The 26114-nt window shown below is 42.3% G+C and overlaps 1 protein-coding gene across 1 annotated transcript; it reads left to right on the top strand.

The window, feature by feature from the left end:
* The first annotated feature begins 2752 nt into the window (after positions 1 to 2752).
* On the top strand, positions 2753 to 21156 carry LZTFL1 (leucine zipper transcription factor like 1). Its single transcript, XM_049862447.1, has 10 exons — positions 2753 to 2874; positions 9298 to 9422; positions 11096 to 11290; positions 12544 to 12604; positions 14450 to 14521; positions 15903 to 15968; positions 16053 to 16130; positions 18361 to 18537; positions 19498 to 19601; positions 20676 to 21156. Exons 1-10 carry the CDS (start codon positions 2872 to 2874, stop codon positions 20692 to 20694), a joined length of 900 nt encoding a protein of 299 aa, XP_049718404.1. The 5' UTR covers positions 2753 to 2871; the 3' UTR covers positions 20695 to 21156.
* The last annotated feature ends 4958 nt before the right edge of the window (positions 21157 to 26114 follow it).

Here is a 26114-nt window from a genome sequence, read left to right as displayed (position 1 = left end):
ACTGTGTGGATCATAACAAATTAGGGATAGCATTGCGAGAGTGGGAATTCCAAAACACTTAATTGTGTTCGTGAGGTGCCTGTACATAGACCAAGAGGCAGTCGTTTGAAGAGAACAAGGGGATACCGCATGGTTTCAAGTCGAGAAAGGTGTGTGTTAGGTTTACATCCTTTCGCCATACCTATTCAATCTGTATGCTGAGCAAATAAGCCAAGAAGCTGGACTATATGAAGAAGACCGTGGCATCAGGATTGAAGGAAGACTCATTCAGAGCCTGCCATATGCAGATGACACAATGCTGCTTGCTGAAAGTGAAGAGGCCTTGAAGCACTTACTGATGAAAATCAAAGACTTCAGCCTTCAATATGTATTGCACCTCAACATCAAGAAAACAAAAAAATCTCACAACTGGACCAATAAACAACATCATGATAAACGGAGAAAAGACTGAAGTTGTCAAGGATTTAGTTTTACTTGATCCACAATCAATGCCCATAAAAGCAGCAGTCAAGAAATCAGACAACTTATTGTGTTGGGCAAATCTGCTGCAAAAGACCTTTTTAAAGTGTTAAAAAGCAAAGATGTCACTTTAAGGACTAAGGTGTGCCTGACCCAAGCCATGGGATTTTCAATCACCTCATAGGTTGATTTTCAATCAACTCATAGGGTTGCTATGAGTCGGAATCACTCGTCGGCAGTGGTTTTTCATAGGCACGCAAAAGCTGAACAATGAGTAAGGAAGACCAAAGAAGAATTGATACCTTTGAATTATGGTGTTGGTGAAGAATATTGAATATACCATGGACTTCCAGAAGAACAAACAAGTCTCTCTTGGAAGAAGTACAACCAAAATTCCCCTTAGAAGCAAGGATGGTGAGACTTCATCACATACACTTTGGACATGTTATCAGGAGGGATCAGGTCCTGAAGAAGGACATAATGGTTGGTAAAGTAGAGGGTCAGTGAAAAAGAGGAAGACCTTCAATGAGATGGATTGACACGTGGCTGCAACAATGGGCTCGAGTACAACAACGATTGTGAGCATGGTGCAGGACGGAACAGCGTTTCATTCTGTTGTGTATAGGATCACTGTAAGTCAGAACTGACCCGACAGCACCTAACAACAAAAACATGGCACTGAACTCAACTTTTTAGCTTACCCATTGCCTTCAGAGATCAGATCTGGTGGACGTTTTTGTCTTCTGAGCCTGCTGAAATGCCCACTCAATGGACTTTGCCCACCCAGCTCCAAGCCTCTGCTACTTATAATAATCTGTCAGGTCCTACACCTTGGCCTTTCTAGCGCAGCATTTCTTAACGAGCGGATTGTGATCACTCCTGGAAGGTCAGTAAAAACTGTAGATTCCAAGGTCCCAAATTAGACTTCAGGGGGCATCAGATTTCTGGGATGAGGCGAAGGAAGATATTTATTCAGCAAACTTCCCTGATAATTCTGGGCATAATAATTTGAAAATCCGGCTCTCTGTGAAACTGACACCATTTGTGGTTTTTCTTTTTCTTTCTTTTGCTTGTTTTTAGGAAAGTGGTGAATTATGGGTCCAATTGTGTCCCCAAAAAATGTGTTTTGTAAATTCTAACCCCTATCGACTTGATGGCAACGGTTGTTTTTTGTTTTTTGCTTTTAACGTACCTGTGGTTATAATCCCATTTGGGAATGAGTTTTGTTATGTTAATGTGGGAGTACTAGCATAGGGTGGGTTTTAAATCAATCTCTTTTGTGATATGAAAAGAGCAGGCTACGCAAGCAAGCAAGCAGAAATGAGGCGGATACATGGCACATGATCGCCAAGGAATTTAGAAATAGAAGCTGAAAAGAGACAAACAGAGCCTTCTAGAGCCAGCACCCTGAATTCAGAGACCTGGTTGTGCAGTGGTTAAGTGCTCGGCTAACTGAAAGTTTGGTTCTTCGAACGCACCAGTCGCTCCTAGGGAAAAAGATGTGGCAGTCTGCTTCTGTAAGGATGTACAGCCTTGGAGACTCTATGGGACAATTCTACTCTGTCCTATAGGGTCGCTGTGAGTCGGAATCAGCTAGATGGTAGTGGTTTTTAGCCTCCTAAACTGTGAGAAAATAAATTTCTGTTGTTAAAGCCACCCACTTGTGGTATTTGTTGTAGCATCCCTAAATAATTGAGAAAACCAAACCAAACCCGTTGGGTGGAGTGGATTCCGACTCATAACGACCCTATAGGACAGAGTAGAACTACCCCATAGAGTTTCCAAGGTGCGCCTGGTGGATTCGAACTGCTGACCTTTTAGTTAGCAGCCGTAGTACTTAACCACTATGCCACCAGGGATTCCAGATAACTAAGACACGGTGGTAAATTAGAGATTTTGTAGCAGGGCTGTGAGAAGAAAAATGCTGGGCAAGGATAGGGGAGGGTCGTTCAAAGCTCAGGCCTCTATCCAGGACCCTGGCAGGGCTGGGGATGTCTGCCACCATGGGGGCGCCAGGCGGCGGGAAATGTGCCACAAAACCTCAGTCCAGAACAGGAGGGAGGATGAAGGATACCCGAGCTCATCAGGGCCCCAGGCCTCGCCTCTCTTCCCGTTACCCTTGGCAACAGCCGCCGGCTCCCAAAGGTAGCGTGGCATGAAAAGGCGGGACTTCCTCCTCTGGAAGCGAATGCGCATGCGGCAGTGCGCTCGTCACGCCGTACTTCCTGTCGCGTGATCTTGAATGCCAATGAGAATGCAAAACTTCAAGACCACGTGCTCCGTTTCTAATAGCAACAGGAGGCTTCCAAACAACCCGCCTTCCCCTCACTTTTATTTGTGGTCCAGCCACCCTGGACGATCCCGGGTTCGGCCTTTCCTGCTTCCGGAAGCTGGTGACTCCAGCCCGCTGCCATGGTGAGTAGCCCACCCGCTAGCGCCGCATCGCGCCAAGGAGAGAGCTGCGGCTGGGGCTGGAGGCGCGGAGCGGGTGGGCCCCGAGCGATGGCATGGCCAGTGGCGGGTCTGAGTCCCGTTTCCGGGCCTCTGCGAGTACGGAGGCTGTGACAGGCACGGGGGAGGAAGGGATCGGCTAACCTCGGCCGAAGCCCGTTCGGAATAATCCTGGCTGAAGCCTTCTCCAGCAGCCTCGGTCCGCAGCGTCGCCTGGTTCCTGGCTTCTGCTGGGGGACCCGGGCCAAGTCGCGCTTCGCAGGTGACGGGTGAAGAGGGCTGAAGGAAACCGCTGCCAGCAGAAGGCCCAGGGCGGGATTCGCACTCCACTCCGATGATGCTCCAAGTTGTTGTTCTCTTTCTCTGTCTTACACACATGCACACACACACAGCACCCCCACCCCCGTACCCACCTTCCTTTGGTTGCATAAACAAGTTAACTAGCCGAGTAGGAAGAAAGTGATTGAATCCAACTTTCCACCCATTTTGCAGCTGAGGAAACAGGTGATGTTTCCGTTGTTGCAGTCCGTTCAGAAAAGACCACTTTTTCTTGTATGCCGCTAATCCACATATCCCACTTATTCCCCCAGCGGATAAGCGTGCCAGTTTAAATAGCACTCAGAAAGAGCAATGCACAGTACCGATGTGTTCAGAAGAAGGGGTGGAACCAGGGTTGGGGGCACCACTTAAACGGGCTACTGAAATATCCCCTCAGCAACCAGAATTCTATTGAGCTCATCTACTTTCAAAGCAAGGCGCTCTGGTGGCGCAATGGTTAAGCACCGGGCTGCTAACTGAAAGGTTGAGGGTTTGAACCCACCAGCGGCTCTGCTGGAGAAAGGGCCTGGAGATCTCCTGCAAAAATTACAGCCTGGGAAACCCTGTGGGGCAGTTCTACTTTGTCACATGGAGCCACTGTGGGTTTCAGTCGACTGGATGGTACACAACAACACTGACTAGGAGCTGAATGTAAAGCTGTGAACAAAACAGACTACTGCATACTCTCCTTGAGCTTAGTGCCTGTTCCACTCATTCTCTTGATTTCCCCAAAATATCATGAGAAAAAGTGTAAAAAAATGATGACGTTAGAACAAATTTACATCTGTTCCTTTCTGTCTTCTCTCATCCCTTTCCACTAACAACAGGCTCGGTTTTTTCCTTAGTAAACCGCAGATGATAATAATTACACAAGGGTTGTTTAAACAACAAGATCATGCATATACAATAAAGAGCACAGTACCTGTAAAAATGTTAAGCACTCAGTGTATGGTAGGTTTATTACTCTATGCTCATTTTTATCATTACAGTTTCTTCCTTTTCATTGTGAAATTGTATCTGGCTTTGTGGGTATGGTTCAGAGCAGGAGACCCCCCTGCCACCATCACCACTTCTTAACACAATTTCAAGACACTAACTTCCTGCTCTGATGGGATTTCTTGCTCTATTTTCAGCTCTTTCTGATAATTTAATAAAACATTTCTGCAACAACATTTTTAAAAATTCTGATTTTCCTGTTTGGATACCTCCCATTGTTTCTAAATATTTTAGAGCTGACCATATCTCTCTTTCATTTAACAAATGAGGAAACTGGTGTTGGGGAGGTGAAGTGACATGGTGATGGCCACACAGGTAGATAGTTATGGAACTAGCCTTAAACCTGGCTTTTAACCCAGTGCTTTAGCTCGCATCAGCCTCTTCCTTTTTCTCTCATAATGACCTGAACCCTGTGCACATACGGGGAAGCAAGATTTGTGAATGGCCTCTTCCTAGACTAATGCTGTTTTTCCTACTGAACTCAGCTGTCCATTTCTGCTCCCTTCCCTTGTTCTTATTTATTTTAGAGGGACTTCTCTGTCCTTTGTCATAAATTTTATCTTTCTCGGTTTGAGTAAGTTCTTTTTCTTCTTGGTCCTGACTGAACCTGTTGCCATCAAGTCAATTCTGACTCATATCCACCCTATAGGACAGAGTAGAACTGCCGCATAGAGTTTCCAAGGAGCGCCTGGTAGATTCAAACTGCTGACTTTTTAGTTAGCAGCCATAGCACTTAACTGCTATGCCACCAGGGTTTTCCTAGGACTGGTAACTGTCCTTGGCAAGAGAAAATAATTAACCGATAGGATTTGGCCGTGTACTCTGCACAAGGCACTGTGCTGGGTGCTGCGGGGTGCAAGTGATGACTCCAGGCCTCACAAAGCTTACCATCTAGTTGGAGCAGCAACACCTGGAAAAAAGCGCACAGATAACTAATAGTACAAGTCCTCATCCGTCTGTGGTGGTGCCAGATAAGTAGCAGAGATCAGTGTTTTTGAAGGAAGGCATGACTAGAGCTACTGGGGTGGGTTGGGAGGCTTCACAGAGTAGGGAGAACAGATTAGGCCGCGAAGGCTGGGGAGGAAGTCAGTGGTGGAAGGGAGCATGCCGGCAGCTGGTGAGAGTCAGTTGTCTGCCTCCCTTCTCAGCTCAGCATCGGTCACATCACACACTGGGAGTAGTCACACTAGGAAAACCAGCAAGTGCCACAAATCGGAGCTCCTCCTCCCACCCCCTCAGTGAACCAGATATTCAACATTTGCCAGCACACCACTGGGTAGGATTCAGAGTCTCAAATAGGAATGGAGAGGCATTTTTAAGCAAGGATCAGGGTAACATGAGTACAAGTCGAGGCAGGAAATTTTAAGTTGTGTTTCAACGCTGATAAGCAGACTGGTTTGGCTAAAGTTGAGTGTTTATATAGTAGAATCCTGGGCAACAGGGTTAGAGAAAGTTTCGAGGTGTCGGGGGCTGAAGATTGTAGATTTAATGCTATAGGCAATGAAGAATGATTGAAAATTTGCATTTTGTGGTTTACATTTTTTTAGCAAGGTGTAACATTATTTTGAGATATTTCCAAATTGCGGGATAGCCTCGACCATGCTAATGTGGCTGTTGTGTTATAGTGAACTTTTCGTTTGTATGTTTTTAATGCCTAGTGAAAATTTGTCTTCTTAGTCAATTTAGATGCATATGCAGCTCTAACATGTGTATGTTCTGTTTATTTAAATTTTGCCATATTCCAAAAAGGATTTGAGCCAGTAAGGTTCAGTGTGAGCTCTGGAATTAGATTGCCTGGTTCTAATCCCCATTCTTCTACTACCATTTCAGTAGTCTGGGACAAGTTTCTTCTCTATACCTCAGTTTTCTATATGTTAAGTGGGAATAATAGCACATTTTTCATAGGGTGATAATGAGAATTAAAAGAGGCCATACCTGGTATATTATAAGCTCTGAGTGAATTTTAGCTGTTATCATTACTATTCTTATTTCTAATGTGCAACAGTAGTTTGGGGAGTTGACTAATCATCAGTGTAAGCCAGAACAAAAGAAGATTTTTCCTTCTTTCCATTCACAATTTCTAGCCCTAAGACAAAATTATAATTGCCAGATGAATCAAATAAGAGAGTCATGAGATTTAAGGCAAGGGTATTCGTTTCCATTGGTCAAAATACTTCAGCTGCTTGTTGTGGAGCATTAGTCTAGTGAATAAAGAGCCATTAAAGAGCATCAGACGTCCTGGGTAATTCTTCAGTTATTCAACTTCCTAACATCTTGAATTGTAAGGCTATTAAAAACAATATGGAAAGAAAGACTTGGGTGGAGCCATCCATCAAGAAGCTGGGGGTATGAATCTGCAGTCCAGCCTGATATACTTGAGAGTCATGTGCATACAGACAGGAATTGAGACCTTGAGATAGTTTATATCGCGAAGGAGGGGATTTAGAGTGGGAATAGTAAGGGCCCAAGGACAGAGCCCTGGGAAATAGATTTAAGAGGCAAGCCTAAAAAGAAGACCTTACGAATGAGATATTTAAAAAAAAAAAAAAAGGAAACATAGGGATGAAGCCAGAAAGTGGAGCAGACCAGCTAACATAGGGATGAAGCCAGAAAGTGGAGCAGACCAGCTAAGAGCAAGGGATCAACCTTGTCAGTTGGATTTGTAATTAAGAAGTTGCTAGTGAGTTTTACAAAAAGTAGTTTGAGTAACATGTGGGTTTAAAGATTAGATGGTAGAATGGAAATAGCAAGAGTAGAAAGGAAGTAGAGAAATGGGATGGTAGCTAGAGGGAAACTTAAGTTTCTTTTTCTTATAGGATGAGTGAGGCTTAAGCATATCTATAATATGAAGGAAAGAAACCTATAGAGAATGAGAAGGGGAGTAATTGGTTAAATAAAAGGCCCCCAGGAGTTTGGAAGAGAACTGATTTAGGGCCCATGAAAGAGTAGCCTTCAGAAGGAGGAGTTTATTTGTTGGACATATGCCTACTGTACACCAGGCTCTATGATGAGCACTGGGGATACCTCAGGGAACCAGATGGGCAAGGTTCTGGCCCTCGTAGACTTAGGTTCTAAGGAAACTGAAATGGCAAAGAGAAGATAAGGATATATGTGGATGCAGAAAAGACAAGGTGGGGTATATGGGGGTGAAGGACATCATGTCTAATGGCCTTGCCCCACTAGGTTGGAGGCAACTTTGTGTGCTGTGAGACGGCAGCATGGAAAGGAGGATTCAGTGTTAGACCTCATCTCCTGTAACATACCTATGATAAATCAAGTTATTCTTAAAATCTAATTCTGACTCATTTAGTCCCCTATACTGGATGTACAATTTTATGATTTCCTTCTTTTCAGTATAACTAGAAGATGAAAACAGATTTCATTAATCTCTATTTCATAGTTGTCAAATTCTCATTTTAAATTAAATTTAAAATAAAGATCAATTAATGGCTATTGCCAAACTGGATTCCTTTTTTAAAGGTGTTGTCTCAGTTTCCTACTGCTGCTGTAACAAATATCACAAGTGGGTGGCTTTAAAGAACAGAACTTTATTTTCTCACAGTTCAGGAGGCTAGATGGCTGGATTCAGGGTGTGGCTCTAGGGAGAAGTCTTTCTTTGTCTACTGTAGCTTCTAGTAGCCACCAGTCCTTGGAGTTCCTAGGTTATAGATTCATCTGCCTCTGTCAATGTCAGTAGTGTCCGGTTTCCCTTTATGTGCCACTGTGTCTATTATTGTTGTTAGGTGTTCTATAGTCAGTTCTGACTCATAGCGACCCTGTGTACAACAGAATGAAGTGTTGTCCAGTCTTTCACCATCCTCACAATCATTGCTATGCTTGAGCCCATTGTTGCAGCCACTGTGTCAATCCATCTCATTGAGGGTCTTCCTCTTTTTTACTGACCCTCTGCTTTACCAAGCATGATGTCCTTCTCCAGGGACTGGTCCCTCGTGATAACATGTCCAAAGTGTGTGAGATGAAGTCTTGCCAACCTCGTTTCTAAGGCGCATTCTGCCTATATTTCTTCCAAGGCAGGTTTGTTCATTGTGCTGGCAGTCTACGGCTTATTCAGTGTTCTTCACCAATACCATAATTAAAATGCATCAATTCTTCTCCGATCGTCCTTATCCATTCTCCAGCTTTCACATGCATATGAGACGATTGAAAATACCATGGCTTGGGTCAGGCACACCTTAGTCCTCAAAGTAACATCTTTGCTTTTAACACTTTAAAGAGTCACTTTATCAAAAAGAATTGGTCGACATTCAAACATTTCAGGAGGTAGCATATGATCAGGAACTGATGGTACTGAAGGAAGAAGTCCAAGCTGCACTGAATCATTGGCAAAAAACAAGGCCCCAGGAATTGATGGAATACCAATTGAGATGTTTCAACAAACAGATACGACACTAGAAACACTCACTCACTGTGTCTGTGTTGCTCTTTATATGACTCAGAAGGGATTAGGTCCAGGATCCACCCTATACTGGTAGGACCTCAGCTGATTACATTACATTAGATTGCATTGTGCAAGGTCATTACATTACATTACATCCACAAGTATAGGGGTTAGAATTCCTACACGTGTGTGTGTTGGGGGGGGCACAGTTCAATCCATAACGGCTGTATTAGGTAGGGTACAGTTAAGTTGCTATAATAGGTACCCAGAGTAGCTTAAAGAAGTTTGTTTCTGTCTCACTTAGCCACCTCATAGCTCGTCTCAGGTGAGTATCTCAGTGCTTCTCCATGAGGACATTCCCCTAGGACATTGTTGTCTGCATGGTTCAGCCCAGTCACCAGCTAGTCTGGGTTTCAGAGAAATAGGGTGTGGCGAAGGCTTTGGGAATGGTCCACATCTCTTCTGCTCACATTCCACTGCTGAGAAGTAGTCACATGGCCACACCTGACTGCAAGGAGGGCTGGGAAATGTCATCTAGCTGGACAACCACACACCCAGGAAGAAAGGAAGAACAGAGTTTGGTAGACATTTAGCAGTCTCTGCCACAGGATATTTTCATCATTGGTTCTGTTGTCACATCTTCAAGACTAACAAATAACTTCTCTCTTTTTCAGGCAGAGTTGGGCCTAAACGACCACCATCAAAATGAAGTTATTAATTATATGCGTTTTGCCCGTTCAAAAAGAGGCTTAAGACTCAAAACAGTAGATTCTTGCTTCCAAGACCTCAAGGAAAGCAGGTATCAGCAGACTCTCAGGAAACCAAATGGGAACGTGGGTCCTTTCTGGTCGCCAGTGTGGAGATACCTATAGCAGAGGCTATAACAAACTGTTTCTGGGAGGACTGTGATTGATTATTCGCTCAGAGAAGTTACACTAAGCATCCTGGTATATGAAACTCGAGAAATTGGATTGTGGTGGGGGCAACGAATATATTATTAGAAATCCACATGGATGATGACACAATTTCAGAAGGGCAATCAAGAAGTTGCAAAGGCTTTGTACATTAATGATTGGGTTGTTGTATTAAAGATTCCAGAATTTTATACTTAAGCTATTAATGGAAAGATGAGAACCATAAGACATGGCCATTGGCAAGAAGATACTCAGTTCAAGTTGAAGAATTCGGAGGGGGAGAAACAGCAAGAAACCATAAAAAGCTTACTGACCAGTGCTGAAATTGTTAGTTGATTTGTAGCAAGAGGTGATAATTAGTCCAATTGGACCAATAATTGGAGATAATTTAAGTTCATAGAAAATGTATATTTGATCAGGAGGACTATAGGGGAACCAAAGAAAAGGACAATAACAAAAGGGGCATCAGATTATTCTGAGGGTCAGACTTTGGTGCATCCACATGTCAAGTAAGACCTGAAGTGAAAAAGGCCTTTGAGCTACAGCTGTCATAAAGCCACGAACTTCCTCAGTAGGGAAGGCCGTCAGCCCGAGACCATTATCTGCTTAATACATTAATCTGGTTGCCTGACCCCCCAGCTGGTGAAAGCAGCAATTTCACTGGAGAGGCTGAAGGATGGCCAGAGAATGTACTTCAGTAGTCACTTTAGGCATCAGACTCCCTTAATTACCATTCATAGTAATGATCTTGGGTTGTAAAAAAAAAAGGTTTAAGCAAGCACTGACTTTCTGTGTATGGTGGTGTAAAATTCTCATTGATTTAGAGTAATGGTTGCAGAGCTGATTCATGTAATTAATGTCAGCTTCACATGAGTTTCATCACATCGTTAATGTGATGAAAAACAGGTGAAGCTGTGTACGACAGGTTAGTAAAGAAGCCCAAGTAAACCCGTGCCTCCCTTGTTTATTGCGTGACCCATCCCTGTTCATGGAACGTGCCAGTTAATCGGTCTAATATTGTTTCTAGTGCTCTGTTCAACCTCCCAGCCCGTGGCAGAGGGCCTGGGCCTTAAAAGCTTGCAAGCAGCCGTCTGAGGTATAGCTCTATTTGTGCAAATAGTTGATACAAGTTATTGAAGTGCCGAAGACCAATAAAAGGGAGACACTATACCTCCCATTTGACTTTTGAAATTATTAAATGTGATGAGAACACTTTTAGTGAGGATTGAAATAAAAAGTGAAAACGTTTAAAACTGAAAGGTTAAAGAAGAAAGTAGCTGATAGCTTTAGGAATGTTTCTGAGAGGCACTTGTGTTAAGAGGTACGCACTTTTGAAGAATCAGCCGCAATTTAGTCGTTTGAATAGACGTCAAAATTAATTGAACTTGAAAGCTTTTCAGTATGTTTTACTTAATTATCATTAAGATGATAAATCCCAGAGAGATTTTCACTGTAACTCTTTAATCTCTTAGATGACAAGATGTGAGTTGCTTAGTTTTGTTTCGTTTGCTGTTTTTTGCTGTTTATCCAGAAGTTGCGGGTTGTGGTTGTTTTACAGGCTGGTGGAGGAGACCTTCACCGTGGACGAGGTCTCCGAGGTCCTGAGTGGCTTGCAGGCTGTGGTTCACAGCGAAGTGGAGTCCGAGCTCATCAACACTGCCTACACCAACGTGTTACTTCTGCGGCAGCTCTTCTCACAAGCCGAGAAGTGGTACCTTAAGCTACAGACAGACATCTCTGAACTTGAAAACAGGTAATAAATTTTGCACCTACGATCATGACAGTAGAGGCCCAAGCAAAATCCATACAAGCTGCTAGCCTCTTTGCCGCTTCTTTCTCTCCTAGGTGGTGTGCGAGAGAATTTGCATAGAATAGCAGAAAAATGCCGCTAATTACTGAGTGATCTCATAGGCGCCTCCCAGTGTCCACTTTAAAATTGTTTCCATGGCTCCTAGTAATATAAAAGCCTTTGAGATTCATCAAGTTGCTTCCAGGCTATCATTAATTATTCATTACAGTGCCTTTGTTAGCATGATAATATTACAGTCAGTCTTCACAGCCAGGTCAACTAAGAAATAAAGATTATGAAGCAGCTGAGAAATTAATTCAAATATAAAAAACAAATATAAATACCATCAATTCAGTCTAGTGGTTTCAGAAGATTATTTCTAAATAGTTAACATTTAAAGTTATGTGCTTAATATCTTTAAAACAGAACCTTATAGTCAGAGCAATATCAGAAAAAAAAAATATCAGAGAGCTTATTAAATTGAAAAAAGCCGTAAAATTGGTGAAGTTCCAACTCATTGTAAGAAAAGGCATCCCAGAAATAGGACAGACTGACCCCCAAGCCTGTGAGCTCTCACAGAAAGAGTGTCGGACTCTGATTACAGCCCTGTGGGTGGGGAAGGAAAACCATTCAACTGCAGCAACAGTGGGTAACTGGAGGGAAAGCTTTTAGAAACTGAAACGTGGCTGGGAAAAAAATTCTGGAAATAAGTGCTTAGAAGGGTCATTGCTGCCGTTCATGCTGTACGCTCTCTCTGACCTTTGCAAATCAAAGGAACTCAAAAGGTAGGTCACCCTCAAACCATGTTTGTCCTGGAAACTTGTTTTCAGTAGATGTTGTGCACTAATCTCATTTTTCTATTAAAAATCAGTTTGCATTTCTGAACACCTATGAGCTAGCAATGTGTATTCTGTAAAAGGGCAGCCTCCTTGTAGCACATCGAATATACAGAGTTGACCAAAATTTTGCTCATATTTGTGTTAGCATTGTAGCTAAATGCTAAATAAACATATCGTGTACACCCAGTAAGTGCAGAATTCTAGTGGAGGATTCAAATTTGAGTCTGTGTGGTTTGGATTCTTGATCATTTGTGACTAAGTGTCATTTTTTGTCCATCACTCTGTTCTCTCTGGCATATAGAGTACCAGTGATTTTATTATTTTTGTATGTGATACAAATATATTTTAAATAACATTTGTCATATTTTTATCTTCAAGAGAATTACTAGAACAAGTGGCAGAATTTGAAAAGGCAGAATTTACATCTTCAAACAAAAAGGTAATTTTTGGTCATTCCGACTCCATATATTAACATCCAGTATTTAAAACCCTCAAGTCACTCAAAGCATTCGGAGGTCAAAGTGAGAACTCTCAAAGAGAAAAGCATCAGACTCAAGAATAGAATTCAAAAATTACCTCTCAGATTTTCAGGTAAAAGAAGAAAAACTTTGGCAATAACAGTGGAAGATGGGGTTTTGTCTGTTATGACACACCAACCCAACCCCTGCAATCCAGTCTGACTCCCAGCCACAATAACCTCTCAGACAATGCAGCACGGACACGGGGCCAGCCGGACATCTTAGCCGTCACTCTCCAGCTGTGTGACTTTGAGCAGGTTGCCTGGCATGGCTGAGCCTTGTTGTGTCATCTGCCAAGTGGAGACAATATGAGTAGTTACCTACTTCTTCTCTTTCTGATCCTTCTCATCATCTGCAGTGGCCACTCAGCGTTCCAGTGTATGGATGTACCGTAAATATTCCCTGTTATTAGATCGTAAAACATTGCTGCAATCCCTAACTAAAAACTAAAAACAAAAAACATTGCTATCGAGTCAATTCTGACTCATAGCAGCCCTATAGGACGGAGTAGAACTGCCCTGTAGAGTTTCCAAGGAGTAGCTGGTAGATTCAAACTGCACATCTTTTGGTTAGCAGCCAAGCTTTTAACCACTTCGCCACCAGGGCTTCGCCACCAGAGACCTAGAACTAATGGCATGAACAGACACATGCACACCTATGTTCACTGCTGCTTTATTCACAGTAGCAAATAAATAAAACAACCAAAGTGCCCATCAGAGGATGAATGGATAAGCAAATTGTGGTGCATACATACAACGGGATACGAGGTAACCATAAAGAACAGTGATGAGCCCGGGAAACCTAATATGCATGGACCCGGAGGGCATAATGCTAAGTGAAGCAAGCCAAGCATATAGGGACAAATACTGTATGATCCCTCTTTTATAAGAAGACAAGAACAGATAAATAGAGACCAATGTCCATTAATGGTTATGGGGGGGGGGCGCGGAATATGCCTTAGACCATGGAGACTTGTTATTTTTGGTGATGGAAGAAGTGGCACCGAATGTGGCTTTACAACCAAAGTACAAACGAGTGTTTGAGCACATACGGATGGGTATAGACACAGTTAAAGGAAATGTTGATAAATTGTGATAAATGTAACTCATGTCAGTGAGCAATTTGTGTGGAAATTGTCAAATGAGAACCTAACTTGCTGTGTAAACTTTCACCAAAAACTCAATTAAAAAAAATTGCTGAGATGAATCCATTGTCCGTACACATAGAAAATAATTTTCCAATTATTCCTTTGGGACGTATTTCTGGCTAAAAAATTTCTGGGTTAGAGGGCATGGATGCTTTTGTTTTTAACATGTACTGCCAAACTGCCAGGATATTTGTGCCAAGTTATTCTTCACTGTGAGTATAGTTGTCCAAATCCCTGCCAGTGTTACAAAGTTTTTCAGAGTCCATGGTTCTTGCAGAAACCTGTTTCATCTCCCACAGTTTAGAGCCCCAGACCCTATTACTAGAATCTCCATCCAGGTCTGGCTTTGAACTTCTTCGCTCACCTTCCTCCCTTCCTTCCACGTGTATTTTTGAACATACATGGAGAGGGTTGTCTTCACTTTTATCGCTAACACGTATTGGGCACTGTGGGCCAGGCACTGGACGTGGCCGAGAGCCAACCAGCAAAAGCCCTCGTGCTCTGAGTGCTCACATCCCAGTGGATATGTTTGCACAGCGTCTACCATTATAAAGTGCAAGTGTTCACTGATTATAAATGTTTCGTTCTGTGCTAATTGGGCTCCTTCCTTTTGTTTTAGCCTCTCTTAGATGCCGTAAAGCCAAAACTTGCTCCACTTAACGAAGGCGGAACAGCAGAACTCCTAAACAAGGTGACATTATTATCATTTTGAAAGATGACAAACACTCCAACTTTGTCCTCTCACTGCCTGCACAGCTCTAGGGTAGAGGAACGGGTGGAAGGAGGCGGGTCCAGTCTTCCGTCCATTGAGGGTAATTAGTCTGTCACAGCAGTTTTACTGAATGGTACCGGGCTGGCCAGAAGAGGGCACCTTTATCTTCCAGAGAGACTGAAGCAGCCCTTGATCGCCTCTTTTCACAGTGAAGTGAAGAGCATGGAATCTGGGGCAATATTAACTGAGTGATACTTGAAGTTTGTGATCTGTGATAGTAAGGAGAGTTGTTTTGTTTTGGTTTTTTTTGTATAAAGAGGCTTATAAAAATTATCAACATAGAAATAAATATTTTTAATACCTCCTATGTTCTTAACCAAAAGGTCGGCAGTTGGAATCCACCAGCTGCTTTTTGGAAGCCCTCTGGGACAATTCTACACTGTCCTATAGGGTCACTATGAGTTGGAATCAACTGGACAGCAATGGGTTTTATGTTCTTCATATTGTGCTAAATATTGTTAGAGATAAAAAAGCACTGTGATACTTGGTCCCTTGACCTCAGAAAAACTTAATTGGGAAGGTAGAACTGATATTCCTACAAGAGTTAGAGACAGGAAAATACTAACCTGTGTGCCGCAGGTGTCCTAGGGTAGCAGAGAAGGCACAGTTCCATGGAGGTGAGAATAGTTGAGGACAGGCTCTTAGGTAAGGTGGTGCCTGAGCTGGGCCTTGAAGAGTGAAGACAGATTGAAGTTTCAGAAGGAAGAGGAGGGGGCACGTCAGGCAGGAGGACAGAATGGGCAGCAGTCGAAGGCAGACAGGAGGCTGGCATGTTCTGGAGTTGTGTGCCTTGCTCTGACTGGGCCGATGTGTGAACTGGAACACAAAAGGAAGGCTGGACCAACAGGTGATACTGGTGACGGAGCTGCTTAAGAGCAAACATGTTTGGCCTTGGCTCGCCAGAACTATTTGGGGGCTTGAGCAGGGTATCGAAATAATGGGGATACATGAAGTGGTGTGCGGTGTATGCACAGCCCAGACACAAGAGTTGTGGGATCAGCTGGGTGAGAGATGGGAGGGGGATTGGAAGAAGGCTGAGAACGGAGGGCTGAAGGAGGAAAGGTGTGTTTGAGAGACTGTGACAGAAGGAACTAGGAGTCTTAGAACCAAAGATGACTCACAGGTACTGAGGCTGGTGGGGTGGGCAGAATTGGGGTATTACCAATAACTAGGGCGTGTGGATTTTTGAGCTGCTATGTAATTTATAAAAGCAGATTTTTAAATGAAACGAGTAATAATTTCAAGTATTAAGAATACTTGGGTTGAAAATGTAAAATAAAACTTGAATTTACTCACAAAGGAAATTTTAAGGCTTCAAGAAGAAAATGAGAAATTGAAGTCAAGGCTGAAGACCATTGAAATACAGGTAATTAAGCAAACCTTTAACAGAATTATTGGAGGCGTTGCCTACAGATTAAACACTGAACGTTTTGCTTAAACTGGATTCTAGGTTACAAACACATTGGATGAGAAGTCAAAGCTAGAGAGAGCACTGCGAGATTTACAGCTTGATCAAGGAGCTGAAAAGGTGAAACACGTTTTAGCGATCTTTTCTATATTTTCTAAATAGAATAAATTTGTAAACTTAAAATTAAGTCTTAGTCACTGTCCAGTATGCCCCACCACTGCCAGTCCCCCAGGAAAGGCCGGGTGAGAACCATTTTCCTCTCTGAACCCAGAGGCTGTCCCTCCTCCAGGCCAGAGGGGACAGACACACGGCTCACCTGCCTAACGTGTCCTGGGATTTCACTGACACCCAAGATATTCTTTTTGTTGTTTTTAAAATTTTTCCCCCTTTCATTTTGATATTCCAGTTACAGTGTGGGGGAGGGAGAAGGAAATGGAAACCCACCCGCAGCCATTGAGTCAATTCCGACTCATAGCAACCCTCTAGGACAGAGTAGAACTGCCCCACAGAGTTTCCAAGGACCACCTGGTGGATTCGAACTGCCAACCTTCTGGTTAGCAGCTGTAGCTCTTAACCACTACGCCACCACGGTTCAGAATGGAAATAGGAAAAGTTTTTAGTTCATTGGAGTTTATTCGGGTTTTATTATATTGGACGTTACTTAAGCTTACCTTCAGTGAGTATCATAAGCGAAATAAATTTGCTGGCTATGAATTTTCAGATCCCTTTTTACATCTAGTGGTACTTGTGTAATGCAGTGAGATTCACTGTGGTAGTGCTACAGGCTTGTCTGAGCGTGGTGACTCGATGTCGCCACCTGCTGGGAGGCATCTCCATTGAGGCCTCTCCATTTAGTCTGGATGCCCTGACGTGATTTCCTGTGAGTGTGACCATTTGGGTGAATTTTCAGTGCAGCACTGGCTCTTGTAGTGGCTGTATGGTCATGTTCTACTCTGCAACATATGGGGTCACCATGAGTTGGAATCAACTCAACAGCAACTGTTTTTTGCTTTTTTTTAATTGTCATTGTGAATGCTAAGCAGTCTCAAAACCTGCTTCATTAGGTTTTCTTATACTTTTTATATGGACAATTGCAGACGTGTACAAAGTAGAGATGATAGTATAATACACCCGCATGTCCTCATTCTTCAGCTCTAACAACTAGCAGTGCGTGGCCAGCCTTGTTGTCATCTCTGCCTCTGCTGTCTCCACCCCGCCCTCCCCGCCGTCATTTTCAACAAATATCAGATATCAAATCATTTCTTCCGTAATACTTTAAAATAGGATCTTTCTTATGTGACTAAAAAGGAAAATATATATGATTTTCCAACCATTATATACCAAAGGCCATAGATAGATTTCTAAAACAGAGCTAAGTGTTTGGAGCAGTTTTGTAACTTAACAAAACGGAAACAGTTGCAGACATTTTTGGAGGGCGAATTTATTTGAAAGCCATTTCGGACAACGCTCCAGTTTAAGACTTTGGACACAAAAGCATAATGTATACATACCTTTACCCATTGCAATGAAATAAAACTTTTGAAAGACCAGGCTGCAAAAACGAGCAAGGATTTTATGGAACAGTTGAAGAATTATAGTGATACCTTTAATTCTTTTTTCTCTTGTTGATAATACAGCTTCACCTGTACAGTTAGCAGTTACACACCATTTTCCTGCCTTATTATAATTATTAATAAAAGCCTTTTTTCTATTATGAACTGTTAGAAACGAAATACAGATAGACGATCCAGCTGCTTGTATCAGGTTGCATTTGGCCAAGTATGCAAAGTTGTGCCTATCATTAGTAACACAAAAAATGTTTAAAATCCTGTAAAATAAGAAAATGATCATCATTAATTATTTTTTCATATCTTATTGAAAATAATGACTAAAACAGATTACTATTAAATTTTCGCTATAACTCATATTAATTTTATTATTTTTTCCATCTGTAGCATTTAGAATTCTTCACCAGGAATTTTCTTTCCTTGACCTTACAAATGAAACCTATTTGCCGTCCCAGTTCTGGGACAATACAACCTTGTCAAATTCAGGATCTTCTTTCCTACTCCTCTTTGACTGGAATTTTCAGCAGCTCATAAATCATATTTTATGTATTTGGAATTTGGTAACCATGGAGTGTCTGCCACATAAAGACACCGCGCAGACTGGGTGCTGAAGCAGAACCGGGCTCGGTGATGACCCTGAAGGAGCTGGCGCATCCCCAGCTGACACAACGCGCAGCACAATCAGTTTTCATCTCCTGTGATGTTGAATCACTGTTCTGAAACTGTCACCATTTAGGAGGTCCGCATGAAGTCATGCTAGTGTACTTACTTCTCTTCCATAGGACTTTATAAAGGCCCAAGACTTGAGTGAGTTGGAAAACACAGTCGCTGCTTTGAAGAGTGAGTTTGAGAGGACCCTCACTGACAAGACAGAAAACCAGAAGTCCCTGGAGGAGAATCTAGCGACAGCCAAGCACGACCTACTCCGGGTGCAGGAGCAGCTGAGCTTGGCTGAAAAGGTCAGAAGACTGTTTAAGGGATTGGTCTGTTCATACCCAATTAACTGATAAATGCAGGATGGAGGGACACGTGTAAGCTGTGTAAGCATTGAACTGCAGATTCAGATTGGCTTTTTTAAGGAATTAGCTGGCATATGTTCTAAAGAGTTATCGTTTTCTGTCTTTGACACTAAAATATCTGTGATAATAGGAAATCTCCACTCTTCCCTGTGGTGGGTAAAATACTCCTCCACAGGGGGCTTACTCCACCCTGCACTCCACCCCCCTCCCCCCGCCCCGTTGCTTTCCTGCTCGCTTCTCCAACAGCCTGGCAGAGGAGTGGGGGGCTCTCCTTTAGATGTTCTGTATCCCTTTTTCATAATTTATATGTAATATATAGGGAGCTGGAGCCCTGGTGGCGCAGTGGTTAAGAGCTATGGCTGCTAACCAAAAGGTCAGCACTTCAAATCCACCATCTGCTCTTGAAAACCCTATGGGGGCAGTTCTACTCTGTCCTATAGGGTCAATATGAGTCACAATCAACTGGACGGCACTGGGTGTTTTGGTTTATACAGGGAGCTGGGGTCTTCACTTTAGGGGTTATTAGACTCTTCTTGCTTCTTAATAATATGAAAGTTAAAGTACAATTAAAAAACAAATCTAACACAACTTTGGGATTTGGAAAAAGATCATGTTTATTTTACCTGCAAATTAATGTTTCAAATATTCAAATATTTCAAGTTGGTGTAATATTACACATGTCTAGGACATAATGTTTGAGTTATTTGCTAATACCATACTTGGAAAAATACTTTTTTATTTGCTTCTCAATTGAAATAATATATTTTTAGAGTTTGGAGAGTCTTCATTTTATGTAAGTGTACATTTTCAAGAAATTAGAAAATAATATAAGTAGAATGTCAGTAAAATTAGAGCAAAAAATACGGATTTTCATCAAATTTGTCATTTTCCACTAAACAGGAATTGGAAAAGAAATTCCAACAAACAGCCGCTTATCGAAACATGAAAGAGATTCTTACCAAGAAAAATGACCAGATCAAGGAGCTAAGGAAAAAACTGGCCAAGTAAGTTCTGCTGATCCTGCCTGCAGGTTTAGCTCTCCGCTGGGCTGATGTCTCTTCTCCATTAAATCTAAGCCTGTGTTCAGAGTTCAGGTCAGTGGGTGGTTGCTCTATGGTTTAGCCCAAAAGCCTACATTAGAGGAAAGCAGAGGAGCTTTGGCCTGGCCTGGCCTAGCCTCTCATGCCCACCAGGGCTTCTTTTTTGGTTCAGCTAGACCTTCAGACTCACACATGACTACAGCTGACTACTCACGGTGGTGGATTCACTTAGCAGAATATAGAATGGGAAGCACAGCCACCTAGTGGGGCAGCATTGATGGGTCACTTCTGTGGGTGGCCTTGCAGCTGTCCAAGAGCTGGTCTTATTGTGTCCCCAAGTGACAGTGCCGATGTGAGAGATCCATGCAGATAGATGCTGTAGCCAGCTGGGCTTAGAAGTCCATGCTCCACAAAGGCCCAGCATCTCTTGTAGTGGCCACATGCCCAGTGAGGGACACGTCCAGTCACAGAACTCCCTGCACAGAGGGAAGCCCAAAGCTGTGGTTTCCCACCAGATGTTTATAGTTTGTTCTCTCCTTCCAGCCCAGATCAGTCCACCAGTCGGGGTCATTTTTTCCATCAGCAGCGTTGCCTGGTAACTCAGCTAACACTTTACATTTAACAGGGTCCCCGGGAAACGGAGCTAGAAAGTGAATCCAAGGTCAAATTTTTCCTTAGAGAAGGAGGTTTGTCAGCCTTTTGTTCATGTAGCCACATCAGCTAGATGTGTTGGTCTGACGATTTTGATTATCATTGAATCTCTGCGCAGCTATCATGGATCTAAATGCCTAGTGTAGAGACCAGGAGTTTGAAGGTATCTCAGCAGTTACCCAGTCCATCCTCCCACCTGTTGCAGGAAGGCCCTTTCAGTCACATCATAATGCCCTGAATGTATCTGACTTCTACCCACAGCAGTGATTTTAACCGAAAAATACAGTGCTACCAGTTAGTCCCTGGAGATGTTTCAAGCAACCGTTTTGGTAACTAACAAAAACAAATTTCCGTGACTTTATGCTCTTAATGTATATCTCTTTCTAGATATGAACCTGAAGATTAAAAACTGATGAAGGTTTCATCTGGAAGCTGCCACAACGTGAGCGGATAAGCTGTTTTTCACTTCAGGCTTTTACTTGAAGCATTTTGTTATATTCCCTGCCTTTATTTTTCTAATATTTAGACTTTGGTGTTACTTCACCCCCACCAAAGAATTCCTGTTTTCAGTTGCCTAACTGAGAAGAGAGAAGACCCTCTGATTCTGGCCGCCCATTGCAACACCTGTCTGCTGAGGGCTCCAGAGTCATTGTTCAAATGCAGCGACAGTTCTTTACAGTGAAGAAGAGATTTTTGTAGTGAGAAGAGTCTTGACCGTTTGCGTTAGTATGAAGCATATGCCTTTTTAATAAATGTTAAAGAAGCTAACAATACCTATATTTGTGCATCCCCCAAGGTAAAACTAGAGTTGTTAAAGGTAGTTATTACAAATAAACATTATATTTTAAAACGAAATCTAAATCATTTTTTTATTTGATATCTGATCATCAAAAAATGTATGAATTCACTGAGAAAGTGAATACCATCTATCATAGGCAGCACTCTTACCAGTCATAGGGAAAATTAACAGCAGTGAGCATGAGGATTTGATTACCTTCCGTCTCTCTAACTAAATGCTATGTCTATACAAGAAGGTTTGGACATTTTTTCAGTACAACTTATCACGAGTCTGTATTACTGATGGGGAAGTCAAATCCGTCCTGTACTTTTGTGGTTGAGAAGGTGTCTGGACTCAGAACAAATGCAATCTTTATACTTCAGTTTCTAGAATTTTTTTTTTAATTACACATTAAGTAGGGATACTTTTAAAAAGACTTATATTCAACATAAAATCAGTCACCAGACCTCAGAACTGAACCTTGATTGTAGCTTATTTATATGCATTTACAGTAACTTCATTTTCAAGAGACTTTAATTGTATTTCCATTTCTCCTGATTTTCTTGAGCGATTTTGAATAAATCATTGGAAATTAGGCATCATACTTATATTTGAGTGATGCAACAGTAAGGGTTAATAAAGTCCATAAAGCTTTAAGGCCTCGGAAGGAAAGCATTTTACTTTGAACACATTTGGTATTTAGTAATTATTCCCTCTTCCAAAAGCAAGGAGAGTGTCACTTACCCTAAATGAACACCAGTGATTTTATTTCATTCCACAAATGAAGATTTTATTCCCCGAGAAGAGGATAAGTCTCTTTTTAACTTTTTTTCAGGCCTTTAATATTAGCTTTGAGTTTATTGTGTTTCTTGTAGGCTTTGTGTTGAAATGTTGAAAAAAATGATGAAGGGTGGGCTAATTCCACCCCCCCCCCACCCCTCCTCCGCCCCGGACAGGGCACTGAGGCAGCCTTGAGAAGATGAATGAAACACAGAAGGAGGGGGAAAAGTCCCACAACCAGCCAGCGTTTACTGCGTGTTGTTTCCTTGCCTGTTTGGGCTGCTCTTCAGTTCCTGGGTCCTTTTAGAGCTTTCACTGAGGGTTCCAGTCCCACTCTGTGTTTCTTTAGCCCAAAATGGATAAAAAAAAAAAAAAAAAAAATTACTCTCCAAAAATCCATTCTGTAATTTGTGGACCTGGGTATTCTACATAATTCAGCAGCAGAACTCTTGATGAACCCTTAGTGTATTCTTCAGAAAAAGTTCAGTTGTTTTCTCCTACACCTGTCTCAGCCTGATGCCAGTAGGGAAGGACGGAAGGTATGTTGAGAGTCTACACTGCTAGGGAGAGTTTCAACTTGTTTTTCTGGAGCAACTCTGAAACATTCTGTATAGTGTGTTCCAGCTGTTTGATAATAAGTTCAAAAGTATTTCTGGAACCTTAAAATCCAACTGTACCTGGCATTAAAATAAATAAATGTGATGTTCTTTGATACAAATGAACATGATGGTTCTTTCACATATAAACACATTTTAATGATCCTGGTTTTGTCACTTTTGTTTCTTTTAACTCATACCCTTAGCAAAAGGCTGTTTAAAAAAAACATTTTTAATTGTATCCTAGCTTTAAGCTTTATCTCCTTTAACTGACAAAGCCTTTTTTGGTCTATACATTTCTGGTTTCCAAGAGTGTTGGTGCAAGCCTCAATTGAACTTTTGTGTGCTAAACTGTATAGACAGTCCACACCTTGGTGGCCGTCACAGCACGGGTTTGGTGTGACTTAAAATGTCAACGCTTCCACTAAATTGTACTCAGACCCTTTGTAGAGTAAAATAAAATGTAAAGAGTTGTTAGTAATTTCTTCTATTTGTCATCTGTTTATTTTTTTCAAATCGTGTCGTGAGTCTGTATTAAATAAATGTTTAAGTGAGCATTTGATTGTCTTACATAACTCATTATGAGGAAAATACTGCTCCATATTGAATGCGTAACCCTATTTGATGAAGCCTTTGCATTTGTTATTTTCATTCTGATGAACTCAGAAGATGTTTACATTTTTAAACTCTTGGTGTTCTTAGACATACTGGATTGCAAAACTTTGGCGTTAATTGTTCCCCTCTGCTTGTATGTAAACACTTACATTCTAAAGCTTGGCCATTAGAATGCAAGACATTTCTCTCACATAAGCAAAGCTTTCAGAAGGACAGGTCACTTCAGCAAAGTAACATTTATTACTTAGACAACATAGTATATTTAGACAATAGCATTTTGACAAATGAGGAACCCTGGTGGTGTGGTGGTTAAGTGCTTGGCTGCTAACCAAAAGGTTAGTGGTTTGAACTCACCAGTAGTTCGTCAGGAGAAAGATGTGGCAGTCTGCTTCCATAAAGATTACAGCCTTGGAAACCCTGTGGGGCAGTTCTACTCTGTCCTATAGCGTCGCTATGAGTGGGAATCAACTCCACGGCAACGGGTTTGGTTTAGTTTTTATTTTGACAAATAGTAGACAAAATAGTATTTACCACCACTTAGAAAAAATTAGAGTGCGTTTCCTGTGGGGCACTGTTTTACTTACCAAGAGGTAATAAGTTCTGCCTTGAAGAGAAAAGAGGAGAGTGGAGTGCTGATGACTGGTTTGGGAGCTGTCAAAGGGGAACCACGGTGTCCTTCACATTGTGTCATCATTTCATCTGGCCACTGAGCACCCCACTGTGTCCTGCTGCGGTATTGCCTGCTTTGGGAAGTTGATGGCAGAGGAGTCAGTCCTTTACATTATATCCAAGTATAACTTCTCTTTTGAACCTTAATACATCATTTAAATTTTATAGATAAAAAAAACACTGCTGTTAGAAAAGCAAAATTGCAATGTGAAAATCCTTTATAATTTTTAAAGAAAGTAAAAATGAGCCAATATCAAATTAACTAGCAGTGTTTTAAATGGCTTCTTGTGAGCACTTAGAAAAGAAACTTAAAATTCCCAGAACCAGCCTGGGTCCCCCTAGCAAGAAATCACAGCAGACTAAGTTCATTTGTCTCTTAAGAGTGTGTGAGAGAGAGAGTCTATCAGGATTTCAGCAAGGTGCTTGACAAAGACTTCACAATAACCTTACTGAAAAGAGTCTAGTTGGGGTCTCCCAAAAGCAGGCCCAAAGCTAAGGATTTGGGTGCAGGTAATTCCTTTGGGAAGTGACTCCAGAAATCCCGGTGTGAAACTGAGGAATTGAGACCGAAACTGAGTGGGTCATCTCTGTGGGGACCTGGGGTTCAGTCGTGCTGGGGACCCTCGAAGACACTGTATAGGAAATATCTCTGAATTCTTCCCCTGAGGGGCAAGGAAGCTGAGTCATTATCTGCCACCTCCCAGCCCCGTTTGGTGGAAGGTCAGTCCTGAGGGGTTAATTCCTTGGCACGTCCTGCCTGCCCTGCTTGTGGACCAAGTGCTCTCAGAACCAGAGACAATGGAAACCAAGCATGTCTGCAGACAAACCCGGGTAGATGGGAAGTAACTGCTAGTGGCTATGGGGTTTGGGGAGGATGGTGAAAATAAAACATTGAGTTGTTGTTAGTAATTTCTTCTGTTCATCACCTAAGTGTTTATTTAGAGGTGATGGTTGTACAACTTTGTGAATATACTAACAACCACTGAATTGTACACCTTTAAAGGGTGGATTTTACAGTATAGGAATTATATTAAAAACAAAAAACCCTCTGGGGTAGATTGAGGAGATCTGTTGAAGCAGCTGCCAGCGTCTCCTACATTCCACCCCCTTGTACCACCTTTATCAACTTGTGTCCCATGTTAAGTCCACTCTGTCTGGTCACTTTAGATATATTGGGTATATGTAGATATATCTAGAGATATTTAAGGAGCCCTGGTGGCACAGTGGTTAGGTGGTTGGCTGTTAACCAAAAGGTCAGGAGTTTGAACTCACCAGCCGCTCCACGGGAGAAAGACCTGGTGATTTGCTCCCATAAAGATTACAGCCTAGGAAACCATATGGGGCAGTTCTCCTCTTTCATATAGGGTCTCTCTGAGTCAGGATTGACTCGATGGCATGCAACAACAGATATATTTAGGTACATTAGATTCAAAGCAGCGGCTGATCACAATTCCTTAAAAAATGAATCAAAAAAAGACAAAGTCTACCAGAAGGCTAGTGGGACAAGCTGTAGTCCTCACTGTTGCAACTGGTCCTGCAGCCATAATTAAGATTTATCATCTCCCTCCTCTACTGCATATTCTAGATTTCCTCTCACCCTCAACCAGCACTTCTCTGGTCACCATTGCATACCTACTGGGATGACTCAGACCTTCCTCCCTGGGGAGACTGAGGCCCTGATTATTTTGCCCTTGGCATGCTATGGCTACTGAAATTTCCCATTTATTGTTATCACCTAGCATGGAAGCACCCCTGTGAATCCCTGAGTCCCAGACATGCTCCTTCCTGCCCCCATTATGTAGCAACAACCCTATCTCCTCATAATAATTAGGATCAATTGCTCTTGCCAGTATGGTGTCTCCCATTTGCCTGCTGGTCTACTGGCCTGAAAAGCACCAAAATGACCAGGCAGCAGTCGTAGCTTTGGGTTCAGTGGAAACCCTACAATGTATTGGTGGAAGCCCCTGGGGCCCAAGAACACTAATCCCATAGAGCCTAAAGCTTCAGGGACAGGAAGAACAAAATCCCCCAAATGAGTAACAGAATGATGAGTGAGCTGTTGGTGGAATGTACGTACCACATCCTGAAGGACAACACATGAGTCCCACAGGGCACCATCTCCTTTAAGAGGCAATTCTAACATTTAATAAGCTGGGAATTCCAAGATGATGCGGTGTATGGTAAAACCGGTGGGCTCCGTGTCCATGTACCCATTATCACCTCTTTGACCTTCAAGCGGGTCCCTTGATCTGAGACTGTATTATGCAGGATCCCATGTGAGCTCTTGGATAGTGGTACTGGAAGAAACATGGTGGACAGGTAAGGAACACCCATACTTGAAATACATATCAGTTCCAAAAGAGATGAATCTCTGCTCCTTCCAGAGCA

This window comes from Elephas maximus, chromosome 20 (assembly GCF_024166365.1).
Source record: "Elephas maximus indicus isolate mEleMax1 chromosome 20, mEleMax1 primary haplotype, whole genome shotgun sequence".
NCBI lineage: Eukaryota > Metazoa > Chordata > Mammalia > Proboscidea > Elephantidae > Elephas > Elephas maximus.
The sequence above is the reverse complement of the archived record's forward strand: the minus strand, read 5'-3'. Positions and strand labels throughout refer to the sequence as shown.